Genomic DNA, 21,609 nt, shown 5'->3' with positions numbered 1-21,609 from the left:
GATTGGTTGCGCTATCATTTGGAAACGAAAGGCCGGCTAATTTGCCACTTCTATCTAATTGCTGCAGTAAATATCCGATGATTATGTCGGAGTTGCCGAAATATGTGTGTATCTGTCATTGACAATCGTAATCCAAACAACGATTTTAATCCTGATTTAATCTCTTATTGCTACCGGAGCTCCCCATTGAATACATTTAGTTTATTTTGGTGCCGCGCCGTTCCGTGGACGGTGTTTATTAGCCAATTTTACCATTACGAATAGTTTACTGATAAAGTTATTTGTTTTAACCGATGCTACCGGTTGCGTGGGTATTTATTCTGATTTATTCATTTGTGAGAGTCCAGGATGAAAAAAAGCCGAGTTTTGGAGATGCTTTTTCTCTGCGTTTTGATCTCCAGCACAGGTGTGTTATTTCCTCGCTCTTCAAAACGCTGTTTTACTTTGGTGTAACATTTTACAGCATCCGCGCTCGAATGCATCCAATGCAAGGGGGTCGAGAACTGCAACGATCCAGCCCAGGATAACGTGGTGAGGTGTGATCACGGTTATGCCCATTCCACGCTTCATCGTCTGACGGATATGTATCCAACCGTCGAGGAGGAAATCGAACCATCGGATGAATTTATTTGCGTGTTTGCTAATTTCACGTTGCAGAGTAAGTGGGATTGTTCTATGCAATTGAGTTTTCACATTTTCACGGTTTTGTTTCGATTCAGATCAACCGGTCGAGCGGTTCAAAACGAAGGGTTGTTTGTTTAAAAATTATAGAACTTGTAGCCTGAAACCGCTTGAATCTACTGGCCATCTGGATTGTTTGAGTTGCAACTCGGACCGATGTAACAGTGCCGCTGACCTGGTTTGCAGTACCCTGCTCATTGTGGCAGGATGGTTTGCCACGCAATTGTTCCAAAAAGATTAACTTTTGCGTAACATTTAAGAACATTTTCACTGCCGACAGAATAAACTTTTCCCAAAAAAAAAGATGATGAAGTAAATAAGCTTTTTTTATGGTCGCTTCCGAAAAGTGTAAAATAATATAATTTTTGGTTGATGGCATCAGATTACATTTGATCCATTTATTTTATGATTTTTGAGCTACCTTCCGAAAGTTTGTTCCATACTGGTCTTCGGTTCGCTCGTTGTTGTTAATGGAAGCCCACACGCTATGCTACAGCACGGATTAATTTCGACCAAGCCGCGAAACCACACTTCGGAATGAAGTATTTCCGTTCGCCATTCGTTGGTCGAAGGCAGTATTCTACGGTGGCATATTCGGCCTTTGCTTTAGTTGTTCCGCTCACTCTTTCTCTCTCTCGCTCGTGCTATTCACAACAGCGAAACACAAAAGTGTAAATGTTAATCACCGGATGGCGTGATTCGAGGCCATTTCCAGAGTCGCCTAGCATCGATTTCCACAGTCGACAGACACCGATCTGGTACTGCAGGGGGTAGAACTCATGCCCTTCAATGCCAGCCGTTGTAGGCTCGAGCTTGTTCCGTACATTTCCTTCGACACTCGCTCAGCTAGCTTAGAACGAAAGACGAGTCTTCATGAAACCAGAATTCGTTTTGCTGGTCTGTCACTCAGCACCGGGCGCCTCTTTGTGTCACGATACAGATTGAAAAGCTTCAATCTTGACTGGTACTGGCTCTCGTCAATCGTTTATCCATCTACTAAACTGTAACGGGAGCTAGAAGCAGACCACAAAAGAGTGAAAAAATGCTTGCGGTACATGAATTGCTATTGCTGTATCAACAATTGTTCGTGATTTTACTGCCGCGATCTCGTGTAATGATTCTGTTTGCGGTTTGACTAGACATCGATAAGGACCGATTTCGGGCAGACCGCTACCATTTATCAAATAATGTTGTTTTAAAAGTTCAATGAAATCGTTAATTTTAATACATTTTTGTACAATTGAAAATTTATAGGGCGGTTCGAGTCTTTTATATCAGTTAGTCAAAATTAGGTCCGCCAATCTTTTGTAAATGATTGGTGATTTTCATAGACACTCATGAGGTAACCGACGAATTCGGTGCTTTTAACCGAATATTTTCGATATTACTTTCCTCAATACACTGTCAGCATATCATCAATTATCTTTTGAATTTGTACCTTAGAGCACAGAGAACAGACGTTCATTATATTTTCAAAGCGTGTGTAAGGACCTGAAAGCCGTTATTTTAAACGTAAATGATCATGCTCCCGCTACGTGGCATTTGTGTCAATCAAACCAAGCACTGATATCGATAGATATCGAAATCGATACGGCAACATTCGTACAGTGCACAAGACAGATGTCGTTAGTGTTTTAACGTATTATGATTCAAATTTTTCCCACGATTTTCAATTTTTTATATGAACATGAATGTTTGTTCTCAGGGCTTAAAGTACAATTGATTTGCAAAATGTTACAAAATAAGAATTGAACAAAAACTTGTGAAGAATCTATGGAACTTTAAGTTGTAAGCAAATTATAGGCACACGAATTAAACCACCATCCATTTTGTTTTTTTTTTTTGCACTGTTTTACAGTTGTCATGGTAATAACGTGTAGCGTTCGTTGATTAGTACTGCCAAAACAGTCACATTGGAATTTATATCTTCAAAATCCCAATCCAAAATGATGTATAAAACATTCCTATATTTTTCATTTTCATTTCTGCATTTATTAAAAGAATATATAAGTTTGAATGTGCGTAACCAGATCATTTATGAGCGAAATTAACGCATTTACTGATTAAGTTTGGAGCCAGTACAACAAATGTGTGCTGGGCATAACGCATTTGATGCTCCAGCGTATTTTGAATGTGTTTAGCATCTCCAAATCGCTATACTTCAAAAGATTCAACCGGTGTTGGTATCGTCATGATGATTTGCACTGATTTTGGTAATGTTCTTCAGTAGGCTGCCATCGTTGAAGGAGTGCAACCAACCACAAACACTGATGATTTTGGTCATAAATGAATTGATGAAAATATTAACTGATTGTTTCCTTTTCATGAATCCAGTCATTTGAAAACATCATCGATACTATAACAAACAAAAAGACGTTGGGTTTGTTCAAAACAATTTGAATTTACCTACGACACTGGTTTTATTTATATGCATTCGGTTCCACGTTACTGGCACCAATGTCAGTAAATCCTGTTGCTATTGGCTGTTGCGTTTGCTGACAATGATTAGGGATGTACTAGCCTTTGATACGCACCGGCTCGCGAAAGTAAGCAGCGGTTTTTGAGCGCCCCAAAACAGATCGTTAGCCCAAAGCCGAAGTTTACCGAAACATCACGATTTTGTGTGTATGATACATACTCTGATTCCGATATCTGTCCATGTATTCATTGTACAACTGATGCGTTATGCATTTCACACATTTTTTGTGCGAAAGCAGAGTAATCATTGTGCGTTTTGAAAGGACACTTTGGATGATTACAGCTTGTACTTTTGCGTGTAGCAAAAGCGAAATTACTCCCGTTGTAGTACCACTTATCGCATCAATATGGTTATGATAACAACACCGCATATTTTACGCTCGAATTATCACTGGACAATACTGGAAAAGAGGGGACTAATTTGTCATAAACTTCACTTTTATGGCGACAGGTCGTTAACGACCCACTTCCGAATCTAAAATACCTCTCGACATCACTCAATCTTGGGCTAGTCTTCTCCAATCGCCCCCAACACCCGCCGATCGGGCGTCCTCATCCACACTACACATCCAACGAGTACGTGGTCTACAACGGAGTCGCCGACCTCTGTCGGGCTCTCTGTTGAATATTATCTTCGCTGGTTGCTTCTCCGACATTCGTGCCACGTGACCAGCCTATGTTATCATCTTGATGATATCCTAATGTGGTTCATGCGACTGCGTCACACTCCAGTCTTCGGTTTCCCACCAGGTATTAAACGCAGGAACCTCCGCTCGAAGACTCCAAAGGCTCACCGGTCGTCCTCTTTCATCGACCAACACTCATGGTCGTAAAGTACCACCGGGAGAATCAGCGTCCTGTAGAGTGCGAATTCCGTGCGGATATGCATGCTGTGGGATCTCAGCTGGCTACATAAACCGTAAAAAGTCCTGTTGCGGCTGCTATCCATCGCTTCATTCCGTGGCTAACATCGTTGTCACACGCTACGAGAGTACCAAGGTATACAAATTCGTCGACTACTTTATAGAAACCCCCATCTATCACAATCTCAGTACCAAGATGCAAAGAACTCTAACACGCTCTCTAGCAGCCGCCATGTTCTTTGTTTTAGTAAAGTTGATGGTAAGCCCAATTCTCGTTGCATTTATGGCAGGAGGACGCTCCGATCGAGTAGAATTCGTCGCCGCACCAAGATAACCATCTACAAGACGCTGTTCAGGCTGGTAGTCTTCTACGGGCATGAGACATGGACTATGCTTGTGGAGGACCAACGCGCCCTTGCGGTCTTCGAGCGGAAGGTGTTGCGTACCGTCTTCGGTGGACTGCAGATGAAGAACGGAACTTGTAGAAGGCGAATGTATCACAAACTGCAGGAGCTGCTTGGGGAGTCATCTGTCGTCCACACCGCTAATATTGGCAAGTTGCGGTGGGCTGGGCATGTCGTTAAGACGACAGCCCGATGAAGATGGTTCTTGAAACCAATCCGATGGCGAACTGCAGCCATGGACCGAGTAGAGTGGAGACGACTCTTACGTACAGCAAAGGCCACACCACAGCTTGAGATTGTTTGAACACATGCCTCTTCTACTGCTCTGCGTTCAATACCGACTTTATCAATATCACCTGCAAAGCCAAGGAGCGTCAGAAATAATAAACTGTTCAAGCATTATCAGCCGTAATTCGTATGCCACCTTGAAGTCTATAAACAAATGATGAATCTGCAAGTAGGTTTACTTTTCTGAACTTTTCAAGGATTTGATGCAAGGATAGCCCCTTCCGGAAATCGCACTGGTACTCTCCGACAAAGGCTTCCTGCAACGGCTTCAGTCGATTAAACAGGATGCGGGAGAGAACCTTGCAAGCAGAACTGAGGAGTGTTATACCTTGATAATTACTGCAATCGAGACGTTGGTCCATTTCGTAGACTATACAAATGAGTCCGTCCATCCTATCTGCTGGTAACTGGGTTGTGGATAAGTATGGACGACGAATAGGCTCCGGGCTCAGGAAGTTGTGTTAACATGAAAAGCAGGGTACGCGGTTGCCAAGGAGAGCGAAGTGTTCTACTGCATTTGTTACGCTACGCCACGTTGGCATACCGCAAGGTTCACCCAGATGGTCAATCTGTTATCTATGGAGCTGACGGGCCTAACGCCGTTGGTGGTGGCGATTGACTTCAACACTTGGGCTGTTTAGTTGGGAAGTCGCTCTACGAACCAAAGAGGTCAAATATTGTTGGAAGCATTAGCAAAGCTCAACTTCGATCTGAGAAACGTTGGGATCAAATGTACATAAAGCAGAAATGGTGTGGAGTAGATCATCGACGTGACGTTTTCCAACCCAGGACTGATCACGAACTGGAGGGTAGACGATGGCTATCACCAGTCGGTCTGCTATAATGTAGACAACAACGTGAGGGGGCAAGTGACTAGTAGCGCCAACATTCCGATCGTCTGCGGGTGGAAGACATCGCTCTTCGATGCCGGGGTATTTGATAAGGCATTAAGAAGGGAGCGTGTGAGGGGCAGTTGATTTCGCCCGACTGCAGACCAATTAGTTGCGATACTAACTACTTCCAGAATCGAGTACTAGTTTACAACTTGAGGAGGTTCAGAAGTGTTTTCAAATGACCGCAGCAGTTTTGCAAACATCTATCGCGGGCGCGGTGTTCTGGGATATCATGTATGACGGTGTGTTGAAACTCAAGTGTTGAGGTTGAGAAGGTGACAAGGGTTAAGAATGAGGAACTCATTGTGATCGCCAACTCCCCAAAGGTTGCCCAGGAACTGGAATTGGATACCCGGAAATTTGGACCAAGCGAACATGATGGCGAAAAAACGGCCTCCGGGCAGTTCCGGGCAGTCATGCAAAGGTGGCTATCTTCGTGGATAGGTGGAAGCAACATAGGTTGGTCTTACTGCCAAAGGTTGGGAAACCGCCAGGGGATGCCGATGGATATAGGCCCATCTGTCTGCTAGACACCGCGGGCAAGGTACTTGAGAGGATTATCCTCAACAAACTAATAAAATACACTTTTACCTTTAACCTCTTCCACGCTTGACGAATCCACAGCTTGTCCATCCTTCTCATTTTATCTCCTGTTTTTGTCGACGGCTCTATCGCCGTGCCCCTTTCAGTAACACTTTGAATTGTTGTTTTCATCGCATGGCCACCAGTGTTTCATCGGTTATCAGGTTCTCTTCCCTGGCATTGCACATGGCAGAGTTTGACACAGTCTGGTTGCTGGTTCCAGGCTTCTGAAAATGATTGTATACTAGGGTGGGGAATCGTTATATGGAAAAAACGAAACTTGATAGCAGAAAGCCAGAACCAAATGTTTTATGTTGTATTTGGAGCCCCAAACAATCCTAAATTTATCGGAACTCGATTGGTTTTGTCTCCGCTTGGCGCATTGCATTTCAAATTTATATGGAGATTTGTATGAAAAAACCAATGTTTTTGCATTTTCCTTTTTAAAGATCTCAAAGTGGCTCAAACCATAGATTTTTTGACTTCAAATGGTAGGTGTTTTGATGCCTAACAACTTGGCCCAAGACATCGAAGAGCTAGGATGTCCCAAAAAATACTGGAGCTGTTCAAAGTTGAGTATGTCGAAATGTATGTTGCAAATCATTTTTTCTGCCAACACTGCCACCGTACCGGCGTTAGTCAGATTTCTATCAGAAGTAACCTCTGAAACACGTTGTAATATTCGCCTAGAATATTGACCTGAATTTGTTTGTTTGATCCAGCTGAGTGTATAAACTCGTATATGCTACCGATTGCCATTCCTCTGGCTGCGGCGAAGTACACCAACCTCCGGCCCATTAGGAAGACGGAAGAACTACTCCCGTCCAGCCTGTTTGCGTCTCCGATGACGATCTTTATATCATACCTTAGGCACTCTCCATATGTCTTATCGAGGAGCTCATGGCTTTCACCAGATGACTCGCTTGATCTGTTTTACTTGTTTAACGAACTGTAGTAGATATGGTATTTAGAAGTCGTTTCCGCGTTAGGATCTACCGCTCGGAGCTCACGTTCACCCGTCTTCGGCACTGGTTAAGATACTCACGCGCGCTGGTTCGATGTTCCAAGTATCAAGCTTCCAATCATTGTCTCTTTTCGTTCGCCTGGGTCGACATCGATTGTTCCGATTCGTAATACTTTTTGGATTGTTCGTAGTAGGGTAATTTCGGTATACTACCTTACAAGGGCCCGCGATGACTGATCTCGCGATAGGGCTGCTATCTTAGATGTAACTGGCGAGACACAACAGTTGATAATTCAGCCATCCGCTCCAGGTCAGTCACTGTTTGAGCCTCATTTGACATGGGGAACAGACGCTCGGACAAGCTGCCCTCCAAGAGAACAGCTTTCCCTTCCCAGTTAGCATACGGCCAAGTTTCTATCGGTTCAACGGTTTTCCCTTGGTTGCTCGTATCCCAGTCGATACCACGTGGAGGTAGGGATAAGAGATGCTAGGCAGTATGCTTTGGACTATACTGGAGTCTACTTTATGTCAACTATTACGTATTGTACTGCTGATATGCTCTACCCAGCCGTTTACCAACCAGTTGTTGTTTCATTGGTGTTAGATAATTTGATGTAACCAACAGTTTTATGCAGTCCTACGTACCTACGTTCTACGGCCGTATGTAGTTTTACAACACTTTTGATTTTATACTTAAAAACAACAAGAATCGGTTTTAGGTATTGTTTGTTTTAGATATACAGACAAACCCAGAATTATTTCTTTAAAATTATCCGTCAAGGTAGCATTCCTCCTTGAAAAAATAAGGCAATTGTCAAGGATATGTGATATGTATTGCATCGAGTGTCTGAAAATCTATGGGCATGGAATGTAAGCTGCTTCTGGGAACGAGGCCGGTATACATCCTCCCACTCACGAGAAGTAAGTCATCTGGAATGGAATGGCTTAGATGCGTACTCATTTGTTATTACTATACGAGATATTTTTACTTGGATTCTCGGCTCATCAGTCTGACCGCTGAATTGAACGAAGTACTGATACTTATCCGTTTTAGACAAATAAATCTTCCGCAAATTCATAAAAAATGGGGCAGCCATTTTAAAAGACCATTTTTGATTTGACTAAAACTTTGCACGTATGTAATTTTATTTTTGAACCACGACTATTTTTTGAAAGGGACTTAAGTAAAAATAATATAGATTTTTACATATTTTACATTATTCCCAGAGAATATGCACCGCTTAGTTTTTTTTCATCGTCCATGCGAGACGCATTGGTAAACATTTTGTTGCTTTAGTGATTTTTGTCACATCGCTTCATTTTTGGACACATTTGTTATCCAGGTTTCAAACCGTCTCAAAAATTGCCAAATTTTGGGTTTTCGATATTGTCTTCGCGAGGCTTGATGTTTTTTTTTACTTTTTTCATCATTTTTTCATATTTTTCAGCCGTCATGTAACAGATATATAGTTTAGTAATTTTTTCATCTTGTTGGTTCTTAGCCTATTCGCCTATGCCCTGGAGTTTTAATAGCGTTTCAATGTTCTTGAGTAATAAATGTTCTTTTTGCTATTCGTTTGAGGGTTTTACCAACAACATAAAAAGGTACTTCGATTTTAATTCACTCAAGCCAGCAAAAAAAGTTCTGTTATAATAATGTGCAGTTATTATGATGCAACATTCCATTCTTTGAAATTGCCCAAATGCACATAGGGTACTGGAGGGTAATTTCTGCATGCTGGTAAATTGGGCCTATGTCTCAGTATTTGCCTAGCATCTACGTTCACGAGAAACATTACACAAAATGTAACATAGATAATCATATTTTTGAACAACGGCTAGCTAATTTATTGTTTTTTGGTGAAAAAAAACCGTAAGTTGAGCCTTTTTCATGCAATTGTTTCACTAACCTTCTTTTTTCTGCCTGACTTCAAGCCTCGCCTAATTCGGCCGAATAAATACCATCCACTACACTACACTACACTAAAAGACATTTCGTTCACCAATTTTCCGATGCAAAATTTTTCGAATTTATCCACTGAATGAACAAAAATTTTCATTGTATAACTTTTTATAACACTTATTCTACCAAAAAATTATACATTCTGCTCACATTTCTGCTTATTTTCGAAAAAATCATGATAAATTTGCCTGGTTCTCTGAAAATATTCGCGATTGTAATTTCGGCACAGTCTTATTTTCGAACACAATTCACACTACTACATTTATACATCCAGAGCTGCTAGTTTCAATTTCATCATTTTGAGTAAAATCCCTAATACTGAACAGATTTCGTCTACCAACTGGCACCCAGGCTAAAACACATACACGCTAATTGGCTTACACCCTTTTGCAAATTCAGGCAATTATTTTTGACAGGTGTTGCAGAATAAGAACACAGATACGTAAAGCTGTTGTTTTGTTTTCTTGTACAGGTACCGAAGTGTCTTTATGGTATCGAAAACATATTTCTAATAGTTAATTAGGTTGTATAAATAGACACGGCTATGAATCTCACGACGAGCCGCTGCAAAATCGCGCAGGCACCGCCAAAGAAATTGGCAATCGAGCCGGCTCTGCCAATGGATTTGTCGCTGAAAAAAATTCTGTTGTGAATGCTTCACATTTGGAACCAGCACCCGTTTTGAACAATTTGCAGCGTGATTTGCAGTCATCTGTGTTGACGGAATGTGACCCGCTGCTGGCGCAATGTTCTAAATCGCTACTTCATAATAACAACACAGGTGAGTTTATATACTGAAAAATCTCTGTAGTCTGTATGTAAGTTACCTAGTTCGATTTGAATGAAGAAAAAACAAAACTCAGTCGTGCAGACGACGGTTTAGCTTTCATACATTGATTACATAGATTTCTTTTATATTATAGTGCTAAATACAGAAATATTTATATTGAGTTGGTTTTCAGGAAAACAGACTCATCAACAATACAGTCAGATGCATTTGAATAGCGTCGTGGAAAAGGTTCGCTGCAAGACTTTAACTGTGTATAAAGTTCGGAAGTCTTTCGGCATCCCACGACCTACAATACAATATCGTCTCAGCGACAATTATAAACATAAGGGTTCAAGAGGTCCCAGAACAGTGTTTACTGTAGAGGAAGAAAATAAAATTGCCAACTGGTTGCTGGAGATGCAACGAAAAGGGTTTCCCGTTACCGTTGATAATTTGAAACTTAAAATATCCAGCTACTTAGAATCAAACCCCAGACCAAATCCATTTCGAAAAAATGTTCCAGGTAATGATAAACAAATTTGTTCACTTGAGAAGATAACATATTGCGATAGGGAAACTTTTATTTGTAGTCTCGTATCGTGTGATATAAAAAAAAGAGACAGGAAGAATAAATATTTCTATCTTGCATTCACTTTTTCAGGGAAAAGCTGGGTTAAAGGTTTTTTTCAAAGGCACCCAGCGCTCACAATTAGGAAACCAGAAGCAGTAACGAAGGTCAGTGCATGTGTGGCTGAAAAAGATATTAAAAATTGGTTTCAAACCGTACTTGATTATTTCACGGAACACAATTTGATAGATGCACTGAATGGTGCCTCACGAGTCATTAATGGCGATGAAACAGGAGTCCTATTGAATACATGTCCATCACGAGTTATTGCCAAAAAAGGAGACAAGAACATACCCATTATAGAGATTGCAACAACTAAAAAAAAACATTATTGTTTAGTACTGCTTTTCCGCCGATGGATATGCCTTTCCACCAGATGTTATCTTAGCATACCGGCGGCTGCCTAAGGATATTATACGTAGCTTTCCTGGTACTTGGGGACTCGACACTAGTGACAATGGATGACTACCAAAAATTTCGTTCTTTGCATTAGAAAATTGATTTACCCATCGTTAGTAGAAAGGAAAGTGAAATTCCCTGTTATTTTTTTCATCGATGGCCATAAGAGTCATACGGCATTTGAAGCCGCAGAAGCGTGCCTAGAACTCGGGATCGTGCTGGTAGCTTTACACCCTAACGCAACTAGAATCATTCAGCCTGCTGATGTAGGCATTTTGGACCATTGAAGAAAGCTGGAACAGATGTGTGGAAAATGTTCGACAGCAAGGCCATGAAATAACGTTAAAAAAATTTGGACCAGTACTAGAGCAAGCCATGAGTGGTCTTTAAAACAAACAACAATAATCAGTTCATTCCGTCGCTGTGGAATATTTCCATTTAACGCCAATGCTGTAGACTACAGTAAGTGTTTGGGAAAATCAGTTGATCGCGGTAACGGTATGAACTTACTATCATGTATATTTACTTTCACTCATGTCATGGATATATTTTCAGGTTCTTCTTTAAACTCTGAGCTTGGAATTTTTAATAACACTTTGCAAAATACTTCTCAACCTTCAACGTCGAATTCGTTGTGGCCAATAAATGAATCAGAGGAAACACATCAATCAGTGAAAGAAAGAGATTTGAATTTTTCGAGAGATTTTAAAGAAGAGGCCGCATATAAACTCATTCAAATTGAGCCTCAAAGCACAAAACAGGACCTCATTGCGGACGAAATTAGTAACAGCGAAACTATTAAAAATAGGCGCTTGTCGGAATTTTTATTAACACCACCAACTCCGACACGAAAAGGAAAACATATTAATTTTAAACAAAAGTCATATTCAATTTTAACAGCAGCAGAAAGGTTGACAGAGTTGCGAATTGAAGAAGAAGGGAAAAATGCAGAAATGAAAAAAAAGCCGAAGCGGCCGCGAAAAGAGCAGCACTGAAGGCAGAGAAAATGCAACAGAAGAAGATCAAGGACGAAGAAAAAGCTCTGAAAGTGAAGGAGAAGGAACGGATTCAAGAGGTAAAGGAACAGCAAAACAATATCAAAAAAGAAATGAGAGAAGGTGGATGTAAAACTAATGGACAAAGAACTAATCACAAGAAAGTTAAAATCAATGTTAAACCTTCTATAAATAATAAGGAAAACATCCAAAAAATGCAACTTGACTCAATTTAAATATCATTGAATAAACGTATGTTTCTAGAATATGATACTTGATTGTATACCGCGACCCAAAAATTTTAACAGTTTTATGATCACCATACCCAACACCCAATTAGTTTGAAAGTTATAAGTATTTGGAAAAGGAAAAATTTAAGATAGAGAGATTTAAGAGTTTTTCTATTACAACATTTTCATACAAAAAAATAGAATTTGTTATGAAATTGTATATCGTGTCCCATGTGGCAACAAGATGTTTATCAGACGCTAGACTCGTAGCAATTGGTTCAAAGAACTCTGAGAAGGGTAAACCAGAATGGTGACAATAGCATAAGCTTGCGAAAACGCTCAGTTTAACGAAATGTGTTGAGTATATAATAAGTAACTCGGCCCATATCAGATATATCATAGTGGGTACTATGCTTTTTAAGAGGCAAAAGTAAAACTATCCAGAATACATTTATTGTTTGGCTTTCGATTCATTTTCAACAACACTTGTCGTTTATAAAAAATTAATAAAAAATCTTTTAAATTGATTGTGACTTATTCGTGTAAAATTACTCTCCTAATTTTGTTATAAAATTATGAACAACATTTATTATTCTCGTTGTTCACAATAAAAAGATGATAGCTCATTTAAAAAGTACGAACGCTGTTGAGGCAGTAGGGATTCAACAATTTGGGAAAAAGTATTGAAAAAAGCGGATTTTATTCTAATTTATCATACATTAATTTTCTGGCCAAACTTAATGGAGAAAAGAATAATATATCTTGTGAATGGTGAAGAAAAAATTATCAGATTCGGAACAAAGATGTAGAACAGAAAGTAAGAACGTTATTTTTTATCGAACCAGAAATTGAAAACAAGAATTTAAAAAACAAGTTAGACCCTTTTCATATTTTTGTAACACACTTCATTACATGTCCATGTGTTGGTTATGTTTTTATATGAAATTAGCCAATCATAACCATGCCGGAAATAGGATCGAAACAGAACCGAAAATAGATTTTTTAGACCGAAAATAAACGTCGCCTAATAGGCCGAAAATAGGTCTTTTACCCTATATCAAGTCAATGAGAAGAAAAATTAGGGTGCTGCATAAAATAACAACATTAAACGATAGTTTAGTAACATAGGAATTAACTTTTGGCCTGAACGTTGGAGAGTTCACAGAGGCAACTTTGAAGAAATTAATGTTGTTATTTATCATTCCATGAAATTTATTCAAAATTAAAGAGTAGTAATCGAGAGAAACAGCGCAAAAATTTTGACCTCACACTGCTTTTCAATTCCTTCAAAAAACAACGCAGTAACAAAAACAGACGAAGGGTTTGTACCCTTCAACAATCAAACGGCTCAATACAAGCATTCATACATAATGCGACAGCAGCCATTAATTTCGCAAAGTGCTTTCAGCGGTGGAGAGATTAAAAAAAAGGTGAACTCGTTCGTCAAACCAGAAACAAAATCTACTGTACCTTCAATATTTGTCTTTTTCTAAAAGGTTTTCCAATCATCTGTTAGAAGTTAGAAATCCCAGTTCGATTGACATGATTCTTTGAAACATCTCTGTGAAAATGAAAAAAAAAATCGAGGTTTTCTTGGTACTCTTATTTCATTCTGTTTTTTGTTTGTCAATGATAGGCGATGGTATTGAAATTAAAGGTACAAATCGATAACCGATAAAACTCTCTATTGCAACTTAATACAAATTGGGATAAAAAAATAACACAGTTTATGAGAATCGTTACCGGTCGGGTCCGTTACCATTGGAAAATAAAACAACAAACGAATATCTTTTATCTCCAATCCCATTTTTACGTTCCAATAATTTCAATTGGAACAAAAAAGGGACTCCCTGGTACGCTTCATTCCCCCTGGGAGCAACCGATAGGGAAAATTGAAAAGAAGCCGTTTTTAATCCATTTGCTGCACACGACGATCTCCCCTCTTCTACCGTCCAGCCTCTTTACCTTTGACCGGTCGGCCGGCGGGACCCAGTGGCAAACGCGAACCTGAACTAATGTCCCTTTATGTGTACTTTTGTTTTTCGCAATTTAGTAGTACGCGCCGTGTCTCTCGGCACAATTCCGGAGCCGAAGTTTTCTCGGGTTTTCCCAGTCGGCAGTCGGGCCGGGTTCCGTTTTCGGGATGACGGTGGTGACGCTCGGGAAAGGTGGCAATATGGATTAATGCCTCTTTTGTTATTTGTCCGGCGGAACCGTGTTGTCATTAAAACTAATGGACTTCCTCGACGGACGGATTATCGATGAGAGATTTGCCGGGTTGAACCGTATCGGTTCGAGAGTCCGGAACGGAACGGGCTCATGCAATTTGCTGCGATTACGCCCGGCCTGTGGTGTACCTAAGGTAAGAGCAGCACGGCACAGTTCGCATCGGTTCGTTTGATTTTGAATATTTAAATGCTTTGTTGCGATTGACATAACGATATCCGGAAAGGGGGTTTTAGTGAAAGTGAAATGCGGAGTTTGTTGAGACTTTCAAGTAGGAAACACGGATATTTTTAATAGATGATTATTTGTATTGTAGCCATTTTGTATGATTATTTCCCTGGACAATAAAACAATTACTGTTGAAATCCAAATAATTGAGAACTTTTATGAAAAAATATACTATCGGATGCAAACTACGTAACGCTACGTTGAATTAATTTACTATTTGCTCTTATCAATGATAAATTGAATAATTTTTCAATTGTGAAACTCTAGTTCTCCCAAAAGAATCTGGCAAACTATACTGAAAAACTTCAATGTTGGAATCGATTTAGTCAAAACTGCAACCAATTCCAAACCAAACATCTCCGAATACTTGCCAAACATTCAACATTTGCAAAGCTTTTTTGCTTTCTCTCTCTCAAACATAAAAAGCGCAAAACGTCAAATCAAATTGCACACTTTCCACTGTGGAAACAATTCTTCAATGTACCTACACAGTGCTGTGATATCTCTCCAAACATTCGTTTCCCAGTGTCGGATGACCTTTGCCAGAAGCTTCCCATATCTCATATCTCAATTCTTCACCAGTGTGGTGCGACTTTCCGCAGCAGTTTCAGCCAACAGGATGGCGAAACCGGGCGCTCCGAGGGTGCTTAGCGTCGTTTGCACATAAAAGGTGTTAAAAAGGTGCTTATCGCACGCTCGGACGCTGGACAGTGTCGTCCGGTAGTGTCCTTTTTTTACAACATTGCCACTGGCGCTGTAACGAACAAAAAGTGGTCTCAAAGCCCGGCGAAACATCACCCGATGCTCTCGTCCTCGTGCGCCCGGGTGTACCTTGAAGGTGGAAAATGTGAAAATTATGAAGTCGCTTCCGGTGGCAGCTTCCGCTATTCACACCGCAAATGTGTGGTGCACCTTTGTAACGAACAATTGGCGGGTGTTGGTTCAAACACGTTGAAAAAAGCGTTCATTCTCAAGACGCAAGATGACGCAGATTCTTACGCGACGATAAATAAGCAATTAACGGAGCCAACGTTAAGTGAATGTTATCGCTCGATCAGCCATTAAGGCGTATAACAGTATCCTTTTATGCACTTGTTTGCTGGTTTTTGTCGCTTTCAACCGTTTTTACAGCGCACCAGATGCTCGGGAGTAAGTAAAGATATGATCGAAGCCTCGGTCATTGGAGCCGTAAGCCGATGGCACTTGATAGACAAATGGCGACGCAGAAAGAAAAACAAAGAACTGTTCAATGCATAAGAGAAGCGTCTTCTTGTAGAATATTTATCGTCAATGTAACTTTTTTGAATAAATATAAAGGCAACTTAACATATCATAACCCACGTTAGCTATGAGCGTTTCAATCATCAGGTCATCAATTATGGATGCATTTTGGGATTTACTCTAAACTATTATGACAGTCTTTGAATGATGCGTTAGATTGCATACTGTAAATCGTTTTGTACAAAGGAAACGTGAATAACAAACAATCTTAATTGCAAATAAAAAAAATAAAAAGGAAAAACTAAGAAATAAAGAACTAAACAGAAAATTTAGAAGCTAAAACTAGGAGGTAATTATGAAAATTTGAAAAAGTGAAGAGAATAAATAAATTCATCAATTAAAAACTTGAATCTAGAAATAAAGAAGTTAAATTTGTAGTGTATGTATAAAACAGGCGTAAAAAATTAGGAGGAAGAAAGAGAAACTGAAAATAAAACACTAAGAAGTAAGAATTCAGAAGTGACAAGTGAAAAACAAAGAGGTAAAAGGAACGAGTAAAAGGTGGAAAGCAAGAATAGAAATAGAGGGGTGCAACTAAACTTGGAAATGAAACGTAGAATTAAAGCAGAAAATAGAATGATAAAAGTGGAACGAAAAAATGAAATGATAAATAGAATTTACAAAGAAAGCGTAAAGAAAGGGTAATAAACAAATAAAAAACAATTAAAATTAATAAAGCGTAAAAAGTAAAAAGTAAAAAGTAAAAAGCAAAAAGTAAAAAGTAAAAAGTGAAAAGTAAAAAGTAAAAAGGAAGAAGTGAAAAGTAAAAAATAAAAAGTAAAAAGTAAAAAGTAAAAAGTAAAAAGTAAAAAGTAAAAAGTAAAAAGTAAAAAGTAAAAAGTAAAAAGTAAAAAGTAAAAAGTAAAAAGTAAAAAGTAAAAAGTAAAAAGTAAAAAGTAAAAAGTAAAAAGTAAAAAGTAAAAAGTAAATAGTAAAAAGTAAAAAGCAAAAAGTAAAAAGTAAAAAGTAAAAAGTAAAAAGTAAAAAGTAAAAAGTCAAAAGTAAAAAGTAAAAAGTAAAAAGTAAAAAGTAAAAAGTAAAAAGTAAAAAGTAAAAAGTAAAACGTAAAAAGTCAAAAGTTAAAAGTAAAAAGTAACAAGTAAAAACTAAAGAGTAAAAAGTAAAATGTAAAAAGTAAAAAGTAAAAAGTAAAAAGTAAAAAGTTAAAAGTTAAAAGTAAAAAGTAAAAAGTAAAATGTAAAAAGTAAAAAGTAAAAAGTAAAAAGTGAAAAGTAAAAAGTAAAAAGTGAAAAGTAAAAAGTAAAAAGTAAAAAGTAAAAAGTAAAGAGTAAAAAGTAAAAAGTAAAAAGAAAAAAGTAATAAGTAAAAAGTAAAAAGTAAAAAGTTAAAAGTTAAAAGTTAAAAGTTAAAAGTAAAAAGTAAAAAGTAAAAAGTGAAGAGTAAAAAGTAAAAAGTAAAAAGTAAAAGAAGTAAAAAGTAAAAAGTAAACAGTAAAAAGTTAAAAGTAAAAAGTAAAAAGTAAAAAGTAGAAAGTAAAAAGTAAAAAGTAAAAAGTAAAAAGAAGAAAGTAAAGAGTTAAAAGTTAACAGTTAAAAATTAAAAATTTAAAGTAAAAAGTAAAAAGTTAAAAGTTAAAAGTTAAAAGTTAAAAGTTTAAAGATAAAAGTTAAAAGTTAAAAGTTAAAAGTTAAAAGTTAAAAGTTAAAAGTTAAAAGTTAAAAGTTAAAAGTTAAAAGTTAAAAGTTAAAAGTTAAAAGTTAAAAGTTAAAAGTTAAAAGTTAAAAGTTAAAAGTTATAAGTTAAAAGTTAAAAGTTAAAAGTTAAAAGTTGAAAGTTAAAAGTTAAAAGTAAAAAGTTAAAAGTTAAAAGTTAAAAGTTAAAAGTTAGAAGTTAAAAGTTAAAAGTTAAAAGTTAAAAGTTAAAAGTTAAAAGTTAAAAGTTAAAAGTTAAAAGTTACAAGTTAAAAGTTAAAAGTTAAAAGTTAAAAGTTAAAAGTTAAAAGTTAAAAGTTAAAAGTTAAAAGTTAAAAGTTAAAAGTGAAAAGTTAAAAGTTAAAAGTTAAAAGTTAAAAGTTAAAAGTTAAAAGTTAAAAGTTAAAAGTTAAAAGTTCAAAGTTAAAAGTTAAAAGTTAAAAGTTAAAAGTTAAAAGTTAAAAGTTAAAAGTTAAAAGTTAAAAGTTAAAAGTTAAAAGTTAAAAGTTAAAAGTTAAAAGTTAAAAGTTAAAAGTTAAAAGTTAAAAGTTAAAAGTTAAAAGTTAAAAGTTAAAAGTTAAAAGTTAAAAGTTAAAAGTTAAAAGTTAAAAGTTAAAAGTTAAAAGTTAAAAGTTAAAAGTTAAAAGTTAAAAGTTAAAAGTTAAAAGTTAAAAGTTAAAAGTTAAAAGTTAAAAGTGAAAAGTTAAAAGTTAAAAGTTAAAAGTTAAAAGTTAAAAGTTAAAAGTTAAAAAATAAAAGTTAAAAGTTAGAAGTTAAAAGTTAAAAGTTAAAAGTTAAAAGTTAAAAGTTAAAAGTTAGAAGTTAAAAATTAAAAGTTAGAAGTTAAAAATTAAAAGTTAAAAGTTAAAAGTTGAAAGTTAAAAGTTAAAAGTAAAAAGTTAATAATTAAAAGTTAAAAGTTAAAAGTTTAAAGTTAAAAGTTAAAAGTTAAAAGTTAAAAGTTAAAAGTTAAAAGTTAAAAGTTAAAAGTTAAAAGTTAAAGGTTAAAAGTTAAAAGTTAAAAGTTAAAAGTTAAAAGTTAAAAGTTAAAAGTTTAAAGTTTAAAGTTAAAAGTTAAAAGTTAAAAGTTAAAAGTTAAAAGTAAAAAGTTAAAAGTTAAAAGTTAAAAATTAAAAGTTAAAAGTTAAAAGTTAAAAGTTAAAAGTTAGAAGTTAAAAGTAAAAGTTAAAAGTTAAAAGTTAAAAGTTAAAAGTTGAAAGTTGAAAGTTGAAAGTTAAAAGTTGAAAGTTGAAAGTTGAAAGTTGAAAGTTAAAAGTTAAAGGTTAAAAGTTAAAAGTAAAAGTAAAAAGGAAAAAGTAAAAATGAAACGTAAAAAGTAAGAAGTAAAAAGTAAATAGTAAAAAGTAAAAAGTAAAAAGTAAAAAGTAAAAACTAAAAACTAAAAACTAAAAAGTAAAAAATAAATTTTAAAAAGTAAAAAGTGAAAAGTAAAACAAAAGTAATGAGTTATAAGTAAAAAGTAAAAAATAAAAAGTAAAATTAAAAATGTAAAAAGGAAAAAAGGTTAAAAAAAGAAAAAAGTAAAAAGTTGAAAATAAAGAGTTAAAAGTTAATAGTAAAGAGTAAAAAGTAAAAAGAGAAAAGTGAAAAGTAAAAAGTAAAAAGCAAAAAGAAAAACGTAAAAAAGAAGTAAAAAGTAGAAAGTAGAATCTAAATCAAAAAGGAGTTAGGAGTAAAAAGTAAAGAGTAACGAGTAAAGAGTAAAGAGTAACGAGTAAAGAGTAAAGAGTAACGAGTAAAGAGTAAAGAGTAAGGAGTAAAGAGTAAAGAGTAAAGAGTAAAGAGTAAAGAGTAAAGAGTAAAGAGTAAAGAGTAAAGAGTAAAGAGTAAAGAGTAAAGAGTAAAGAGTAAAGAGTAAAGAGTAAAGAGTAACGAGTAAAGAGTAAAGAGTAACGAGTAAAGAGTAAAGAGTAAAGAGTAGAGAGTAAAGAGTAAAGAGTAAAGAGTAAAGAGTAAAGAGTAAAGAGTAAAGAGTAAAGAGTAAAGAGTAAAGAGTAAAGAGTAAAGAGTAAAGAGTAAAGAGTAAAGAGTAAAGAGTAAAGAGTAAAGAGTAAAGAGTAAAGAGTAAAGAGTAAAGAGTAAAGAGTAAAGAGTAAAGAGTAAAGAGTAAAGAGTAAAGAGTAAAGAGTAAAGAGTAAAGAGTAAATAGTAAAGAGTAAAGAGTAAAGAGTAAAGAGTAAAGAGTAAAGAGTAAAGAGTAAAGAGTAAAGAGTAAAGAGTAAAGAGTAAAGAGTAAAGAGTAAAGAGTAAAGAGTAAAGAGTAAAGAGTAAAGAGTAAAGAGTAAAGAGTAAAAGTAACGAGTAAAGAGTAAAGAGTAAAGAGTAAAGAGTAAAGAGTAAAGAGTAAAGAGTGAAGAGTAAAGAGTAAAGAGTAAAGAGTAAAGAGTAAAGAGTAAAGAGTAAAGAGTAAAGAGTAAAGAGTAAAGAGTAAAGAGTAACGAGTAAAGAGTAAAGAGTAAAGAGTAAAGAATAAAGAGTAAAGAGTAAAGAGTAAAAAGTAAAGAGTAAAGAGTAAAGAGTAGAGAGTAAAGAGTAAAGAGTTAAGAGTAAAGAGTAAAGAGTAAAGAGTAAAGAGTAAAGAGTAAAGAGTAAAGAGTAAAGAGTAAAGAGTAAAGAGTAAAGAGTAAAGAGTAAAGAGTAAAGAGTAAAGTAAGAGTAAAGAGTAAAGAGTAAAGAGTAAAGAGTAAAGAGTAAAGAGTAAAGAGTAAAGAGTAAAGAGTAAAGAGTAAAGAGTAAAGAGTAAAGAGTAAAGAGTAAAGAGTAAAGAGTAAAGAGTAAAGAGTAAAGAGTAAAGAGTAAAGAGTAAGAGTAAAGAGTAAAGAGTAAAGAGTAAAGAGTAAAGAGTAAAGAGTAAAGAGTAAAGAGTAAAGAGTAAAGAGTAAAGAGTAAAGAGTAAGAGTAAAGAGTAAAGAGTAAAGAGTAAAGAGTAAAGAGTAAAGAGTAAAGAGTAAAGAGTAAAGAGTAAAGAGTAAAGAGTAAGAGTAAAGAGTAAAGAGTAAAGAGTAAAGAGTAAAGAGTAAAGAGTAAAGAGTAAAGAGTAAAGAGTAAAGAGTAAAGAGTAAAGAGTAAAGAGTAAAGAGTAAAGAGTAAAGAGTAAAGAGTAAAGAGTAAAGAGTAAAGAGTAAAGAGTAAAGAGTAAAGAGTAAAGAGTAAAGAGTAAAGAGTAAAGAGTAAAGAGTAAAGAGTAAAGAGTAAAGAGTAAAGAGTAAAGAGTAAAGAGTAAAGAGTAAAGAGTAAAGAGTAAAGAGTAAAGAGTAAAGAGTAAAGAGTAAAGAGTAAAGAGTAAAGAGTAAAGAGTAAAGAGTAAAGAGTAAAGAGTAAAGAGTAAAGAGTAAAGAGTAAAGAGTAAAGAGTAAAGAGTAAAGAGTAAAGAGAGTAAAGAGTAAAGAGTAAAGAGTAAAGAGTAAGAGTAAAGAGTAAAGAGTAAAGAGTAAAGAGTAAAGAGTAAAGAGTAAAGAGTAAAGAGTAAAGAGTAAAGAGTAAAGAGTAAAGAGTAAGAGTAGAGTAAAGAGTAAAGAGTAAAGAGTAAAGAGTAAAGAGTAAAGAGTAAAGAGTAAAGAGTAAAGAGTAAAGAGTAAAGAGTAAAGAGTAAAGAGTAAAGAGTAAAGAGTAAGAGTAAAGAGTAAAGAGTAAAGAGTAAAGAGTAAAGAGTAAAGAGTAAAGAGTAAAGAGTAAAGAGTAAAGAGTAAAGAGTAAAGAGTAAAGAGTAAAGAGTAAAGAGTAAAGAGTAAAGAGTAAAGAGTAAGAGTAAAGAGTAAAGAGTAAAGAGTAAAGAGTAAAGAGTAAAGAGTAAAGAGTAAAGAGTAAAGAGTAAAGAGTAAAGAGTAAAGAGTAAAGAGTAAAGAGTAAAGAGTAAAGAGTAAAGAGTAAGAGTAAGAGTAAAGAGTAAAGAGTAAAGAGTAAAGAGTAAAGAGTAAAGAGTAAAGAGTAAAGAGTAAAGAGTAAAGAGTAAAGAGTAAAGAGTAAAGAGTAAAGAGTAAAGAGTAAAGAGTAAAGAGTAAAGAGTAAAGAGTAAAGAGTAAAGAGTAAAGAGTAAAGAGTAAAGAGTAAAGAGTAAAGAGTAA

At 35.6% G+C, this 21,609-nt stretch overlaps 2 protein-coding genes across 2 annotated transcripts in view; both read left to right on the top strand.

Moving 5' to 3' along the window:
• LOC129729460 (uncharacterized) overlaps nt 1-21,609 on the top strand; it is a 139,419-nt gene that overhangs the window by 82,686 nt on the left and 35,124 nt on the right. The gene's annotated exons all lie outside the window — the stretch shown is intronic.
• Nucleotides 218-960, top strand: LOC129729459 (uncharacterized). The gene is made up of 3 exons (XM_055688043.1): nt 218-406; nt 464-658; nt 720-960. Exons 1-3 carry the CDS (start codon nt 349-351, stop codon nt 920-922), a joined length of 456 nt encoding a protein of 151 aa, XP_055544018.1. The 5' UTR covers nt 218-348; the 3' UTR covers nt 923-960.

Source organism: Wyeomyia smithii, chromosome 3, assembly GCF_029784165.1.
Source record: "Wyeomyia smithii strain HCP4-BCI-WySm-NY-G18 chromosome 3, ASM2978416v1, whole genome shotgun sequence".
NCBI classification, from domain to species: Eukaryota; Metazoa; Arthropoda; class Insecta; order Diptera; family Culicidae; genus Wyeomyia; species Wyeomyia smithii.
This window is presented reverse-complemented; position numbering and strand designations above follow the sequence as displayed.